General features: G+C 44.2%; 1 protein-coding gene across 3 annotated transcripts in view; it reads right to left on the minus strand.

The window, feature by feature from the left end:
* Positions 1-13,654, minus strand: part of RCBTB2 (RCC1 and BTB domain containing protein 2) — a 77,916-nt gene extending 64,262 nt beyond the window's left edge. The window contains exons 1-2 of one of the 3 annotated variants that reach the window (XM_034758499.1): positions 13,529-13,654; positions 11,011-11,077 (exon numbers count right to left, since the gene is read on the minus strand). In XM_034758499.1, coding sequence (XP_034614390.1) covers positions 11,011-11,052 — 42 coding nt within the window. In that variant the 5' untranslated portion in view covers positions 11,053-11,077; positions 13,529-13,654. Of the gene's footprint in view, positions 1-11,010; positions 11,114-13,528 lie in introns of those variants that run through there. The other 2 variants (XR_004644097.1, XM_034758498.1) reach the window with 2 other exon arrangements.
* Positions 13,655-16,711: the final 3,057 nt, after the last annotated feature.

Consider the following 16,711-nt stretch of genomic DNA (forward strand, 5'->3'; position numbering starts at 1 on the left):
AAGGAACAATGCATCTTGGAATGCTCCAATCCACATAAGAAGTCTTCCTGGAGACATTCAAGATACCATGTGGGCAATGGCTTCTGCCTGTAAAAACTGAGAGTCATGCATGGATTTGTGACTTGCCCAGGTGATTCCAGAACTCCATGTTGGAGCTGGACTTTTCATAGGAGGGAGGAGGGGGTCTCCACCCACAAGAGAAAGTCTATTTAAGCCCATGGGAGACCCCCTCCATTTGGTCTTCAGCTGGCTAAAGAGACAGCCTCTCTACCCCCAAGGATACCTGAAAGGAACTGGGACAAAAGACAGTAACTACAGGGGGTATGAGTGATTGCTGGACCCAGGCTAAAAGGAGACTAGTCTGTAAAAGGAAACTTACTGGGTGAGATGTTATTTGTATTCAGTTTCTTAGACACAGACTTGTGTTTTATTTTATTTTACTTGGTAATTCACTTTGTTCTGTCTGTTCCTACTTGGAACCACTTAAATCCTACTTTCTGTATTTAATAAAATCCCTTTTTACTTATTAATTAACTCAGAGTATGTATTAATACCCGGGGGAGGGGGCAAACAGCTGTGCATATCTCTCTGAGTGTTATAGAGAGCAAACAATTTATGAGTTTACCCTGTATAAGCTTTATACAGGGTAAAATGGATTTATTTGGGTTTAGACCCCATTGGGAATTGGGCATCTGAGTTAAAGACAAGAACACTTCTATAAGCTGCTTTCAATTAAGCCTACAGCTGTTAGGGGACGTGGTTCAGACCTGGGCCTGGGTTTGCAGCAGGCTAGCGAGTCTGGCTCAAACCAGGCAGGGCACCGAAGTCCTAAGCTGAAAGGGCAGGAAAGCAGGGGCAGAAGTAATCTTGGCACATAGGCTGGCAGCTCCCAAGAGGGTTTCTGTGATCTAACCCATCACAGTCACACATCCACCTTCATGGAACTGCGTGCGGAGTTCTCCCTAGCTCTGTGGCACAAGGACACCAGAATGAGAGCTGCCCTTACTGTAGAAAAGCGAGTGGCAAACGCTGTGTGGAAGCTGACAACTCCAAACTCCTACTGATCAGTTGCGAATCAGTTTGGGGTTGGAAAGTATACCCTGGGGGTTGCAGTGATGCAAGTATGTAGGGCCATTTATCACCTCCTGCTACGAAGGACTATGACTCTTGATAATGTGCAAGCAATAACTGATGGCTTTGAGGCAATCAGATTCACAGTGTGATAGATGGAATGCATATCCCTATTTTGGTCCCAGACCATCTTGCGACGAGTATACCACCTGAAGGGGCTACTTCTCCATGGTCTTGCAAGCGCTGGTGGATCGCCGGGGCCGTTACACTGACAGCAGTGTGGACTGGTCAGGGAAGGTGCATGATGCATGCATCTTTCAGAACACTGGACTATAAGAAAGCTGCATGCTGGGACTTTCTTTTCAGATCAGAAGATTCCAATCGGGAATGTGCAAATGCCCATAGTGATCCTTGGAGATCACGCTTACCTCTTGCTTCCAGGGCTCATGAAGCCTTACACCGGGAACCTAGACAGCATCAAGAAGCACTTCAACAAGTTCAGCAGGTGCCAAATGACTGTTGAATGTGCCTTTGGCCAATTAAAAGGTCGCTGGTACTGTCTTTTTGTCTGGTTAGACCTCAATGATGAAAATATTCTGATGATCATTGTGGCCTGCTGTACTCTACATAATATTTGTGAAGTGAAAGGGGAAAACTTTCCACAGGGTTGGACGGCTGAGGCTGATCAGCTGGCTGCTGATTTTGAGCAGCCAGATACCAGGGCAATTAGAGGAGCGCAGCAGTTGACTATTCTAATCAGGGAGCCTTTGAAGGAGCATTTTGACAATGATTCCCAGTAATGTGTCTTTATGTGATGGATTTGGCCAGGCAATGATTACTTGTCGCCTTGAATTACCCTTGTAGCACTTGCTTCCTGAGCATTAATTGTAGTGAGCAAATATTCCTACGTATAGCCACAGTGTTTCAATGTTATCACTGGCTAGACCCCTCCAGAGTGGAAAAGAGGTCCTGGCTCGCCACGCCACCAGACGACCCTGCTCTTTGCTCCACATCATCCTTGTGCTCCACTTCCTCATCCACCACTTCATTATCGGGGTTGAGTCTGCTGGCCGCTGACTCCAGTTCCACCGAAGTATCCATGGGGCTCTTGGTGGTGGAGGTGGGACCGCCACCAAGGATGGCGTGCAACTCCTTATAGAAGCGGCATGTCTTCAGTGCCACACCAGAGCAACAGTTGGCCTCCCTTGCCTTCTGGCCTGCCTGCCTCAGCTCCTTGATCTTGGCACGGCACTGCTGTGTGTCCCTTTTGTGTCTCTTCTCCTGCATGCCACTAGCAATCAGCCCATAGGTATCAAAGTTCTTATGGCTGGAGCAAAGCTGCAACTGCACAGCCTCCTCTCGCCATAGACTCAGCAGATCCAACAGCTCCAGTGTGCTCCATGCGGGAGAGAATCTGCTGTGGAAAGCCAGCATGGTCAGCTGGGAAGATGCTGTGTGAACTGTGCACACGAAACAAACAGGAAGAGGAATTTCAAAAATTCCCAAGCCTTTAAACAGGGAAGGGGCACATGTGTACCTTCAAGGCAGCTGAGTTCAAACTGCTGACCACAACAGTCAGGATGGGCATTATGGGATACCTCCTGGAAACCCATTAGGGCAACCTAACCAAGTGCAGTGTCTACACTGACGCTGCATCACTCTAACTACATCACAAAAAGCTCTATGATGCTCATCAAGTGTTTTTATTATGTCAGCATAGCAAGGGAGTTACATCAGAAGGAGGAGCATTTCAGTGTGTACAGCTCCACTGTTTTGTCGACGAAAGCTGACTTTTGTCAACAGTACTGTGTAGTGTAGACAAGGCCAAAGTGCCATTTTCACTCCTCAAACAAAAAAAGCCATTTTCTAGTGCTCTGAAGCAGTTATTTTGTGGATCAGCACATTATTGGTTTTTTGACTAACACCACTTAGGCTGTCTAAACTAGGAGCTTACATTAATATAGATAGGTCTCTTGGGTGTGAAAAATCCACACTTCTGAGAGATGTAGCTATACTGACCTAACCCCCTGGGTTGACAGCACTAGGAAGATAAAAGACTTCTACCATCCACCTAGCTACCACCTGCTGTAGAGGTGAATTACCTATGCTGACAGGAGAACCTTCCCATCGGTGTAGGTAGTGTCTACACTGAAGCTACAGCAGTGCCAATTTGGAGTAATTTAATACCAAGGCATGAGTTTAAGTTGCCAGTAATGCAACCTTCACACTTTCTTCCTGAAACTGCCAATGAGTTGACAACCAATAAAAGCAAGGGCACTCAGAATTATACCACTGTGTCATTAAGTAGCACAATTTTACCTAGATATCACATTACATAATGTATAGCATGTTATGGCAGAATGGCAAGAGTTAAGAAGAAACTGTTATTTACTGTAACCGTGGTTCTTCAAGATATGCTGTAGATGTGTATTCCAAGTAGGTGTGTGCGCACCCCACATGCCGGAGCCAGAGACTTTTCCCTAGCAGTACCCGTAGTGGGGTGGCACTCATGCCTTGTATCTGTAGGCCTTCCCTTGGCTATATGAGGCAGCACCATCCTGACCCATCTCAGTTCCTTTGCACCTAACATCCAAGGGAAGACTGCGATCCAGAGGGGACAGAGGGGGTCTACATCACATCTTGAAGCACCACAGTTATAGTAAGTAACTGTTTCTTCTTTGAATAGATACAGACCTGTATTCCACGTAGGTGACTAGCGATCAGTACCCCCATCTGAAGGCGGGCTCAGAGTCTACCTCAGTAAGGATCACAGCACTACTCTTACTACATTAACACCACTTTGGAAGAAGAAGTGATTGCATAATCCTCTGTAAATATATGGATGACCATGTGAACTCCCTACAAATGTCCAATATGGAAATACCATTAAGGAATGCCACCAACATTGCCTGTGCTCTCGTTGAATGTGCCCGTATCTGCTGAGGAGGTGCAGCCAATACTATCTCATATACATTCTTGATACAAGATGTTATCCATCTAGCCATGCCATAAGGTGCAAGGAGCGATCGCCGCTGCAGCAGCGGTACTGTGTGAGGAGGATGGGAAAGGGAGGAAGCAGCATGGGAGGCTGAACTGACAGAGCGAGGAGGTCCAAGCGCTGCCTCAGCCACGCCAGAGCCAATCAGGATGAGCCTGGCTCGATCTGCTTTGAGCTTGGCAATAACCTGGGGAACGATCAAGATAAGAGCGAATGAGTACAACAGAGTTAACTGCCAGCTGCAGTGGAAAGCCTTGGAGACAGCCTGGGCTGGGCCCATCAGCCTGGTCAATGTATCCGCCCCATCAAGGGCAGACTGCAGAGACATTTTAGCCACCAAGCAGCCCTCTGCAACACTACCCAAAATTCATCCCGGGAAGCCTCAGGCAACTGCTCCTTACATTTGACCACAGCTGATCAACCAAGAAAGTGATATTTGGCCAGAAAAGCTTGTTGGTTCGTGATCTTCATCTGTAGTTAAGAGGAGGTGTGTATCTTGCTACCAAAAGATCCAAGCACTTCAAGTCTCTGTCCTTGGGAAAGAACTTGAACCTGCCCTGATGAGTTCTGTCATTCAACGCCGTGACCACTAGGGAATTCAGGGCCGGATGGGAACAGAACCCCTCAATCTTTGTAGAGGCACAATATAACACTTCTTCAAGTGCTTGGCCACCGGTGGTAATGAGTCCAGCGAACCTCAAAGAGCCCTCACAGGCTCAAGGAGCACCTCATTAACTGAAAAGCCACTCTCCCAGGGACAGAGGGCTGGAGCATGACCACAAGTTATGGGTATTCTCCTGCAGAAACTCCGCCTGAATTTCAAGGGACAAGGTCACACGACATAAAAGATCTTGTTAGGTCTTGAAGTCCTCCAGGATGGAAGGGGAGGATGAACCAAGCAACGCTGCATTGTCTGGGGACGAGGCAAAGTCTCTGGATGGGAAAGCTCCGGCAGCTCTGCAGGAAGGGGAACTGCGGGCATCTGGACTTGCAGCTTATCTGCAGCCACCAATACCACAGAAGCTGGTAATCTTGTTTTTGATTTGGATGACAAGCAAGTCCTGAGCTTCCCACTGAGCCCAAAAGGGCCACTGGTATAGGTAAGGCATTGGTGGCCAGTAGGTGCCACACCAGAGGCCTCCATTCTGGCTTCGGGGGTGCATGCCATCCCTGGTAGCTGTATTGGTCTACTGGTGGCCTTCAGACTTCCTCCGGTGAAGTGGAATGGGAGGGCAAGGATCCTGACTCTGAAGTCCCGGGATCTCGTAGACATAGGAGGAGCAACTCTAGAGGAAACCAACAGGCAGTCCAACTCATCCATGGCCCAGAATGAGATTGGAATTGGCTCTCCCATAGTAGCTGGCACCACTGGTGCCGAAGGCAAGGTCAGTCTCAATGCAAACAACAGTACCAGAGCACTCGCATGCCTTGACGTTGAGGGCGGTAACAACCTCCATGGAACCATCTGCAGCATCAACTGCATCGGTGCCAAGGGAGGGCCCAGTAATGAAGAACCTTGTACTGTCTCCGATACCATGTGCATACCAACCCCTGCGAGGGGTGCTTCCTGGTGCTGTGCCAAAGGGCTGAGGAGTTCAACTGCATGCTCTAAATGGGGGGCCATTGCAGACGCCAAACTCACAAAGGCTTGGACTAGCAGTGAGGACGGGACTGAAAGGCAGAGGAAGTCAACCACAGCATGTTACGCCAACATTACTGATACTATTGCTACCGGCATTCTTCCCATTGGCACCAGACTCAATGGACACTCAGAGGCCGGAACCCCAGAGTTGACAGCCCAGGGTGTCTTCCCTCCCTACTCTCTACCTAGGGAGGGTCAGAGGCACCCATGCCATCCCATACGCCAGACATGGCGCCAGAAGAGTCACCCCAAGAGTTGGAGCACTCACAATCCATCATATGCGACCCCTTCTTTGGTGCTGACGGTAGAGAACAACTCCTGCACTTCTTCGGAAAGGCCCGTGCCCTAGAACGGGAAGCAGCAGCACTTGCCAATCCTGAGGGCAATCTGGAGCCTAAGGAAGTCCTCAGTACTGGGTCAGGCCTCATGGCTTGTTCAAGCAGGTGCTGCTTCAGGCAAAGGTCCTGTGTCACCTGAATCCCCTTTTTGAATGGCCTGCAGATCGAACAGCACTCTTTAAACTTGGCTTTGCCAAGGCAGAGCAACCACTGCATGTTGGGGTCACTGTTGGGAATCACTAATTCACACAAAGTGCAATGCTTGAATCCCAGAGGAGAACTACCGTTACCACTATGCTATAGTCTACTCTATAATTTTTACTCTAACACTACTGACTATTAACTATGTTCAATAATACTAGGCTTAGAAGATAAATTGCAAGATTGTGACAACAACCACAGAGAGCTCCAACTACAGCCGACAGGCAGTGAGAAGGAACTGAGGGGACTCAGGGCAGCGCCACCACATCTAGCCAGGGAGAGACTACAGGCATGAGGCACAAGCACTGCCCCTCTATGGGTACTGCTAGGCAAAAGTCTCCACCTCTGGCACACGCACACACCTACTTGGAATACATGTATGCATCTACTCAAAGAAGAACTGATTAAAAGACTTATTTATTTTTCAGTGCACCTTACCTAAAGACATTCACCAAACAGTAAGTCAAAATAATATTGAATGCCTCTATAAATAAACACATTGGCCAAATGCCTTCAGTGCTCTGCATTCCTTGTTTGGGTACTGTTTAGCACTTGTTTATGGACACAAAACCAGTGAAATGTTTGTCCAATTAGGTCAGAATGGTAATATTTCAATGTCAATGTTTGGTTGATGTGCAGTTTTTTAGTTTTTTTTTTTTTTTTTTTTAATATCACAGACTCTTAAAGTGACTGTTTTTCACAATGTCACCGACTGTTCTCCAAGCTGCATTTGCTGATGTGATGTAGCCTGAAGTTCTAAAGGACAGCCAAGGTTTATCTCCATCTGCACAAATTTCGTGGCTTTCACGAAAACAGACACTGGTTTCTTAAAGATTTAGAGTCTGTGTTTCAGTTCTCTCCTATCTGCCCAGCGATGGGTCAGAACAAGTAATGGTGTGGTTTTCTCTTCAATAACATCCCTAGTCTGGAGGCACTCAAAGATACCCTTATATAAAATGTAATGAAAATTATAGCATTTCTTTAACATTACTTACAAAACTAAAATCATACATCATAGGAAACAATGGGAAAAAAAGCATTACCAAAACTGCCCATTAAAAATATTGTTATATTAAAATCCTTGTAAAATATAAAAATAAAGATGCTTTAATACAATTTACTAACTCCCATGAATTAATTAGAAATCTGTTTTAGGAATTAACAGATATGTTCGACCCAGTAAATGACTGAGATGATATATGTGGCTCCCTTATTCTCATTTTTTTACCTTCCATACTCCCCATCTAATTTTCTCCAAAAAGTCTGAAAGGTTGTATGAACCCCTGGCCTGACAATCTAATAACTCCACTTAAGATAATCCACTCTTTTAACATGTGTTTTTCTGATAATGTGTAATGGTCCTTCTCAAGTATTCAGGTAGGAGAGGTTAGTCACCTTGTACAGTAAACTGAGTTCTTTCAGATGTGTGTCCTTATGGGTGCTCCACTTCAGGTGCACATATGCCCCATGCACCTTTCATGGGAGATTTTTAGTAGCAGTGCCCATTTGACCCATGCATGTGTCCTACACATCCGTGTGTCCCATAATGAGGATAGACAGGGCTGTGCAGATGAACCGGCCTTAGTTTCTTCTCTACCGCAAAGTCCTGCAAAGGAAACTCAGAAGCAGAGGAGAAGGACGGTAGGTAGTAGAGCACCCATAGGAGCACACAACTCAAAGAACTCCAATTACTGCACAAGATGAGTAGTCTCTCCTCCTTCAATTAGTGTTCCTATGGGTGCTCCATTTCAGGTGACTTCAGAGCAGTACTCTCATCAGGAGGAGGGAACTTCAGAGCTGAGTCTAATACTGAAGACAAAACTGATCTAGAAAAATGAACGACCACATAACATTTGGAAAAGGTATGTATCGAAGTCCAGGTCGTAGCCTTGCAAATCTCAAGAACAGGAACCTGTTTAAGTAACACCACAGATGTAGACAGAGATCTCGTAGAATGAGCTAACATCCTAGAAGGAGGTTAAATATGAGGATACATTCTGAGAGCCACCTCCAGAGACTCTGGTGGAGACTGTGGACCCCTTGGATCTGTTCACAATAAAAACAAATAGTCAGGGAGACTTTCCACATGGTTTGATTCTGTCCAGATAAAACCCTCCTATTGTCCAAAGTGTTGAAGGGAGCATCTTCCTTAAACTGGTGTGGGTTCGGGAAAATAACTTGGGAGATGAATGACTTGGTGGATGTGAAATTCAGAAGTCACGTTAAAAAGGAACTTAGGATGTAGTCGTAGTCAAACTTTGTCCTTGAGGAATAGTGTAAAAGGAGTACTGGCAATCCTCGGACTTACGACACAATTGGTTCCTGAATATCGCGTCATAAGTTGAAAACGTCGTAACTCGAATTTCCCATAGGAACAATGTCACATTGAGCATCGTAAAGTCAAAACCAACATCGTAAAATCAAAACACGATGACAATTTATAAACATCATGAGTGCCGTTCACCATAACTCAAACGTTGTAAAGTCGAGGACTGCCTATATCTGCCATTAAAGCCCCCGACTCTTCTGGGGGGAAGAGATGGTCACCAAAAAGGTCATTTTCATGAACAGGTGAAGAAGGGAATAAGTGGCCATTGGTTCAGAGGGGGTTTCATAAGACAATTAATTATCAAGTTTAAATCCTATACAGGACTGGCCTACATAATGTAAGAAAAAAGGTTTTTCACTCCCTTGGATGAGCATACGCTGAGAATCCCTCAACAGAGGAACGAAAGGCCTTTAGAGTCACCAGTGAACCCTGATGGAACTCACAGATTTTTATCATTCCAACAGATAGATAAGGTTAGCAGAGAGGGAAGAATTAACGGGTGAAAATTGTTTGTTGGACACACCAGTGTTGAAATCTCTTCCATTCTGAAGGTAAGTACTTTGGGTAGACACTTTCCTGATGTTTAATAACACCTGTGATACCTCTGCAGAAAAGGAAGAGTCTATTCCTGAGAAGGATTGAGTAGCCAAGCCTTGATATGAAGAACTCCCAGACTGGAATGGAGAGTCTGACCAGAGATCTGAGAGAGCAGGTGAGCAATGGATGGAAGAATCAACAGCGGAGAGACAGCAAAGAGAATCAAGTAAGGCCACTAATGTGGTCTTGGCTTTATCTTGCTTGATCTTATTTACCAATTTGAGGACTAAATATGTTGGAGGAAATGCATACAAAAGACCCTTAATTCATGGAACAAAGAAGGCATCTCAAGTGAATGGAGGCTCAATCCTCTGCTCAAGCAGAATTGTTTGCACTTCCTGTTGGTGATGGTGACAAAGAAATCCGCAAGAAACCCTGAGGTCAGTAATATGTGACTAAGAATCTGAGAGTCCGACCCCTATTTGTAATCTTGGAAGAAGTGCTTGCTAAGATTGTCATCCATGGTGTCTCGTACACCTGAAATGTAGGTGGCTGAAATTAGGGTATGATTGGCTATATACCATCGCTTTATTGTTTTGTTACAAAAGAGAAAAGGATCTTCCCCACTTCCCTGACAGGCAATGGAGAACATGGAGACTATGTTGTCTATCATGACCGTCACGGATTTTCCCCCTGATTAATGGGAGGAAGTGAACACAAGCATTCCTGCCTGCCCGGAGCTCCAAAAGATTGAAGTGTAAAAGTGCTTCTTGGGCAGGCCATTTGCCCTGAATGGTGTGTCCCCCTAAATGCAACCCCTTCTCCAGTCCAAAAGAAATACATCCGATGTTATGGTGATGATTGGGTAAGGTTAAATGATCATTAGTATAAAACAAGCCCCTCACACAAAATGAAACATAAAAAGTACAAAAGTAAATAACTGTACTAACGAAACTTAAAGGCAGAAGCTAACTTTTGAACGATAGAAGCAGGCGTGCTAAATGATCGATCCTAGGCCAAAGTGATGAGAAGGAACTGGGGGATGGGGAGGTTGCCCGAGCAGCTCTATATATCTTGGGTACAGGGCATGTGGTTGTGTAGGGCACATGTGCAGGCCGTATGAGCATTTCTACCAAAAATCTCCAATCAAAGACGCATTGGTCACATGCACACCTGACGTTGAGAACCTGTAGGTACAGTACTTGAAGAAGATATTAGCGGAAGGACTCTCTGACTGCCCACCCCCTGTGCTGTTGAGGAGTCTAAAGACCAAAATTGCAAGCAAGTCCAAACACTAAGGGAGATTTTATCTTTGTGAATATAGTTTTCATATTCACTGCTCCACAACCAGTGCAGGCTTGGATCATTCAATACTTCTTCAAACCATCTGATCTTAACAGCCTATACAGAAACTGGCTAGCCCAGTTTTCTTTCTAGGATAGTTCATTTTAAAAATTCACTATTATGCTCCCAAACTTGAATTAAGTGTTTTATTCAGTTTTACACTCCTAGGATGAAAAAATGACTGGGGGAAAGTTATCACATCACTGTAAAATAATTAATTCCTACAGATGTGTGTTGGCAAAACACTAGGCCAGAATGAATTAGTGTGGAGCTTCATGATAAATTAAGGTGATTCTGTAGACCAGGGGAACAAGTCAAACTACTTAATGAAAATATACTGCTCCTCTGTTTAACGTTCTCTTGAATCAGATAAGAACATTAACACTTGTGAGAGAAATGCTGCTTATCTAAATTCTTGGTCTTGTGATTCTCTCATAATCTTTATTAAAGCACTACTATAATGCAGCCAATTAAACTTCTTTATCTACAAGTAATGTACCATGACATGCACAAAACAAACTGATATTCTGTTGTGATGCTCAACTCTGACCTTGCCAGTGACTCCATGGGAAACAGGAGATTCAGCCTCCATATGGACTTGATCCTGTACCACTAGCCTGCAGAGAAATAATTTTGGTTAATATTCCTCGTGACTATATCTACATTTTAAGTGTTTTAGTTCAACTAAAACGTGTGTGTTAAGAAGGAGATCAAGGACAGGACAAACTTCTTGGCATTTGGTCTGTAAAATTATGAAGAGGGACTCCGGCCTGCTGCAGGGCTGTCCAGAGGATTCAGGGGGCCTGGGGCAAAGCAATTTTGGGGGCCCCTTCCATAAAAAAAAGTTGCAATACTATAGAATACTATATTCTCGTGGGGGCCCCTGTGGGGCCCGGGGCCTGGGGCAAATTGCCCCACTTGCCCCCCCTTCTGGGCGGCCCTGGTCTGCTGCTCTCCCACTGAAATTTTTTTCAAAACTGCCTGAAATTGGCTAAAGATAACTTTCCAATACGTTGAGTTGAATATTCTCAGGCTAGTTTTTAGCGCAATGGTGATTTGGAGGGGGGAGGAGGGGAATTGGAAATTGTAATCTGTTTTTCAGGTATCTGACTCAGAATGGGAAGGAAAAAGTGTATTTAATGCTTAAAGTAATTTTCTAGGTCCTTTATGCACTCTAATAGAAAGAATGAATTTAAAACTTGGCTAATACAAATGCTTAAAGTGATAGTTATGTGCTTTTCTAAAGCTGAATACAGCTGACCTGGAAACAAAGATATGATGATGTAAAAACATGATTTATTGCACATATCATGCCCTGTGTTACATAACCCCCTCAGATACTGTTCCCTACAGGTCTCCTCTGAAAAGTGACTTTACAGATATAAAATGGCTTTTTGGGTTTCAGATTTTATTGTTTAATGATTCCCTTAAAATTTTCTCAGTTTACAAGGAAAATCGACAGCTCTGCAAACTCAGCCTGGTATCCGAATGTCAAGTTATGTGCTTTCCAACTCTTGCATCAACAATAAGAACAGATTGTACAGATCGAATGCTAATGTTAAGAGTTTATCTTCATTTGCCCAATGTGACTTTCATCCTATGTTCCATAGGATACGCTATTATTTCCACTTTAGCCTCGTCTCATCTCCCCCTCTCTCCTTTTTCCAGTCATAATAGGGTAAAACAAAAGCAGTTAACTTTATGCTTGTCTGCTGGATTTTCCACTGTGTTTGTATATCACCTAACACAACAGGGCATCTATCCTGATTAGAAACTGTGTACTGCCAATGCACAAATAATAGTACGTTATGTTTGTGAAGGGTGCCACGTATGTGAACATTTAACTTAAGAACGTGCCTAACTTTAAGCATGCAAGTAGTCCCATTGAATCCAATGGGACTACTCAGATGCTTAGAGTAACTTGCTAATTCTGGACCTTATATAGTATTTAGCCTTTCGGTCTTCCAACTCTTCTTAGCAACCCTCGCATATGTCCCACAGGAGACATTTAGGGATTCCCTAGAATACAGTTAATTTATACTACTGACAGGTTTCCTAAGAGTACAGTCATGAATTATGGATTAGATTTTCCAATTTAAGTGTGAATATGGAACTCTACATTTTGGAAAGGTTAAGAACATAGGAGTGGAAGAGACCTTCTGGGTCATCAAGTCCAGAGCTTTGCTTTCACAGGCAATCCTGTCATATAATTTTACCAAACTCAATCTTAAAACTAGTTAGGTCGTTTACCCTCATCATTCCTATTGCAAGGCTATTTCAGAACCTTACTTCTTTAATGGTTAGAACCCTTCTTCTAATTTCCACACTAAATTTATTCATGGACACCTTATGCTCATTTGTTCCTGTGCCAACATTGCCCTGTAATTTAAACAGCTCTTCTCCCTTCTTGGTGTTTGCCATCCTGATGTATTTATACAGAACAGTAATATCCCCTCAGCCTTTGTTCTGATTGAACTGAAACCTATAAATCAATGCTATTCATCAACTGGATTGGAATATTGTAATTTGATTATATTTAGAACAAAGCATGGCGCTTTGGTCTTCAAATTCATTTCTATTCATTAGTAAAGGTCCACATACTTTAGGATGATCCATTTCAATTACCATTATTCTAATTCAGTGGCGGAAAGAGATTCTCCACTCCCCCGTCTTCTTCATCTTTAAGAGAAGATCAGTGAGGTAGAACACCTTTCACCTCATCTCCAGGAAAAAGGAGTACACTAACTCCTCCTCACCATGCAGAAAAAAAATATTTACCCTAAATATCTGTGAGGAAGTTTTACTCTGGGGACAAATTCTGCAAGTTGTTCAGCAAGCCCCTGCACAGAGCCCTCCTGGAGTGCCTTAGGTTCCCCCAACTACAAGGGGGTTGTTCCTTTATCAGAATCCTTTTAGAAAAGTTTAGTGAAAAAAATACACCCTGGTCTCTAGATATTTGCATAAAAGGTGTTCTTTCTAAAATATTATATCCCAGTGTAACTGTTTCACTTGAGTCCTTTAAAAAAAGTGTAACATAGAGACACCACTTTGGTCAAAAATTATTTTACCTGTATATTTTTAAAGTACTACTGATGATCCATCTGTAACCACGTCTTGTGTATTCTCAGGAAATCAAATTACCTGAGCAAGATTACTGTTGCTGAAAAATAAATACTAAATACTCAAAATAAGGCAGAGAAGAAAAAATACTTTAATCACATTAAAATATATATATATATATATATATATATATATATAAATAAATAATAAATATTCAAGAACCACAGTTACAGCAGGAAAATACAATTTTAGCTGTTGCCGAGATGTTATCAGAGATCCTCATCTACCAAATCTTAAAATATGCATAAAATAATTGAGATCCCTTACTTTAAAACAGACGACGTTTGTTTGCATACTAGTTTTTGTTACGTTAAAGATAACCAACATAAGAGAATGCCTAAAGATGCAGGGAAAAATGATCTATGGTTTAAGATCTAGTCACAATTTAACTTTCAGTTTTCCCAATAAATTATGTAGAACATGGGGTCTGGAAGCAGGAAACAGCAAACTTTATTCTAAAGACTTAGTTCTTAAGTGAACACACCAGCATTTTATTTTAATAGAAACACATATACAAACAGATGTATTCATATAATATATTTTAGTCTCCCACATAAATACTCCTATCTGGAACCCAACTACAATGTATAATATCAGAGCCAGCATGTTCTTGTGGATTGATTTTAGGGCTGGGAATTCCTACGGTCTAATCTTGGGTCTCTCCTTGACTCACCATGTGGCCTTAGACAAGTTACTTATGGGCCTTCTACACAACAGATAAGATTGAGTTTGGGAACCCAAATACAAGGTAGTTTCAATTGGGAGCATAGAACAGCATTTTACTATACATATTTGATCAGATCCATTGAGCTAATTTCTATTTGTAATGTAATTTCTATAAATTATCCCTCTATGTGTGTTCCTTGTGAGCAGAATTTTTTGATATACAGTTTAGTTTTTCCTCCCACTTGTTTGGAGTGTTTGTGAATCACACTGATCACACCCAGGTGTCTCTATGGATGGTTCCTAAAACAAACAAGATTGCAGTTTCTTTATATAGGGCCTATAACCACTGGTTGAGAGAGTTGGGGGAAAAAGAAGTATGAGGAAAAAGTCATAATTAATGGCCTACCGATGTCCTTAAAGAGGGGCCAAACCTCTACTCCAATACTTCTTGAATTCTATGCATCCTTTGATCATGAAGTGCTGCTAGCTTTATATAAAGGACATGGCAGGAGGAAATAGAATAGTACTCGGGTGGCTTCATTCATTCATTCCTATTGAACATATCACAGAGAATGAGGGGCTCCTTCTTTCCTAGACCACTTATTTTGGGGTTCCCTTTTCAATATTATCTTGCTTCTTCAACATACAACATGATAACACTTGAGGAGACAAGTGAAATGCCATGACTCCAATGTCAACAATAAGCTGACAACACACAGCTCTTCATTTGCTTTTCCACTGACATGACATTTTCCATTACCAAGATGTTCCAGAGTCTGGAAGAAATAAGCAATTGGTTGAAGAGCAGCTAGCTCAAACTGAATCTTGATAAGATGGAAGTGATGTTACTAGAAAGAGGGGGAAAATGTGACAAACTTACTGGAACAGTGATCTCACCTTTGATTGAGATCATCCAATCATCATCCGTCAAGAAAGTACAAAGCCATGGGGTCTTTTTGAATTCCTTACTGCTCCTGGACATAGACTGGATCAGTGGCAAAGAGCCACTAATTCACAATTTCCACTGGCTAGTTGTCCCTTTCCAGATTAATTTTAAAGGCAGTTTACAGGCTACATCTAAGATACTTCAAATACCAAATACATATCCATCCTTTACCAAGCAAGGCAGCAACATGCTACAGGGATGCTACAATTAGAATGGCCCAGGATAAGACAGGTTTAGGGGCACAATCTATTTTTTCCAGAGGCAAGACTTCAGCTGCAGACTAGCTTGTCAGAGATCAGATGGAGCCCAATCCTGACTGTATTCAAATGTAAGGCCCTGATCCTACTATTGATTATGTGGGCTGATACCTGTGAACAGATCCCACTGAAGTCAATGTAGGTATAGGTCCTGAACCTGCAACTTATTGCAAGACTCACCTATCTGAAAACACCTTTTCCCAGGATGAACCAGTAGCTAGGGAAACTGAAAGAAGGGGGGGAGGGAGGGGGGAGAAAGAGAGACACACGGTGAAAAGAACAAACAAAAGAAAATACACATGCATACCAGGAACAAGGAAGACTGTCCAACTATTGCCCTTAAAGGCATGCTCAGTGCTATCTTTGTTTTACCATATAGGCTACATCTACACTTGGAGCTAGTGGTGCGATTCCCAGCTTGTGTAGACATGCTAGCACACTAAAAATAGTAGTGTAGCTGCAGTAGAGCAGGCAGCGGTGAGTGGTAGCACGGGCTAGCTGGCCTGAGTGCAACCCCCCCGCCCTCCCTTGGGACCCTGTGGTCACATATCCAGGGAGCTAGCCTATTTTTACCATGTTAGCTCAATGAGAGCTAGTGCACATATGTCTATGCAAGCTGGGAACCACAATCCTAGCTAGCTCCAAGCCTAGACATACCCTTAGATACTGCTATGATAGGCATGTTAGAAATGGTTTGAAGATGTTAGAGGCTACTAATATTTTGAACCCAAGAAACAACAGGACAGGAATAGGGTTACCATATTTCAACAAGCAAAAAAGAGGACGGGAGGAGCCCCGCCCTAGCCCCGTCCCTGCCCCTCCCACTTCCCGCCCCCCCAGAACCCCCAACCCTCCCCCCGTTCCTTGTCCCCTGACTGCCCCCTCCTGGGACCCCTGCCCCTAACTGCCCCCCGGGACTCCACTCCCTATCTAAGCCTCCTTGCCTCTTGTCCCCTGACTGCCCCAACCCTTATCCACACCCCCACCCCCAGACAGACCCCTGGGACTCCCACGCCCCATCCAACCACTCCCCACCCCCTGACAGCCCCCCCCAGAACTCCCAACCCATCTAAACCCCTCTGCTCCCTGTCCCCTGACTGCTCCGATCCCTCTCCCCACTCCCCCCCCCCCCCCGCCCCCCCCCCCCCCCCCCCCCCCCCCCCCCCCCCCCCCCCCCCCCCCCCCCCCCCCCCCCCCCCCCCCCCCCCCCGCCCGCACCGGCGCCGGCCCGGGGCCGGGCGAGCGCGCGGGCGCGCCCCCCG

The sequence above is a fragment of the Trachemys scripta genome, chromosome 1 (assembly GCF_013100865.1).
Source record: "Trachemys scripta elegans isolate TJP31775 chromosome 1, CAS_Tse_1.0, whole genome shotgun sequence".
NCBI lineage: Eukaryota > Metazoa > Chordata > Testudines > Emydidae > Trachemys > Trachemys scripta.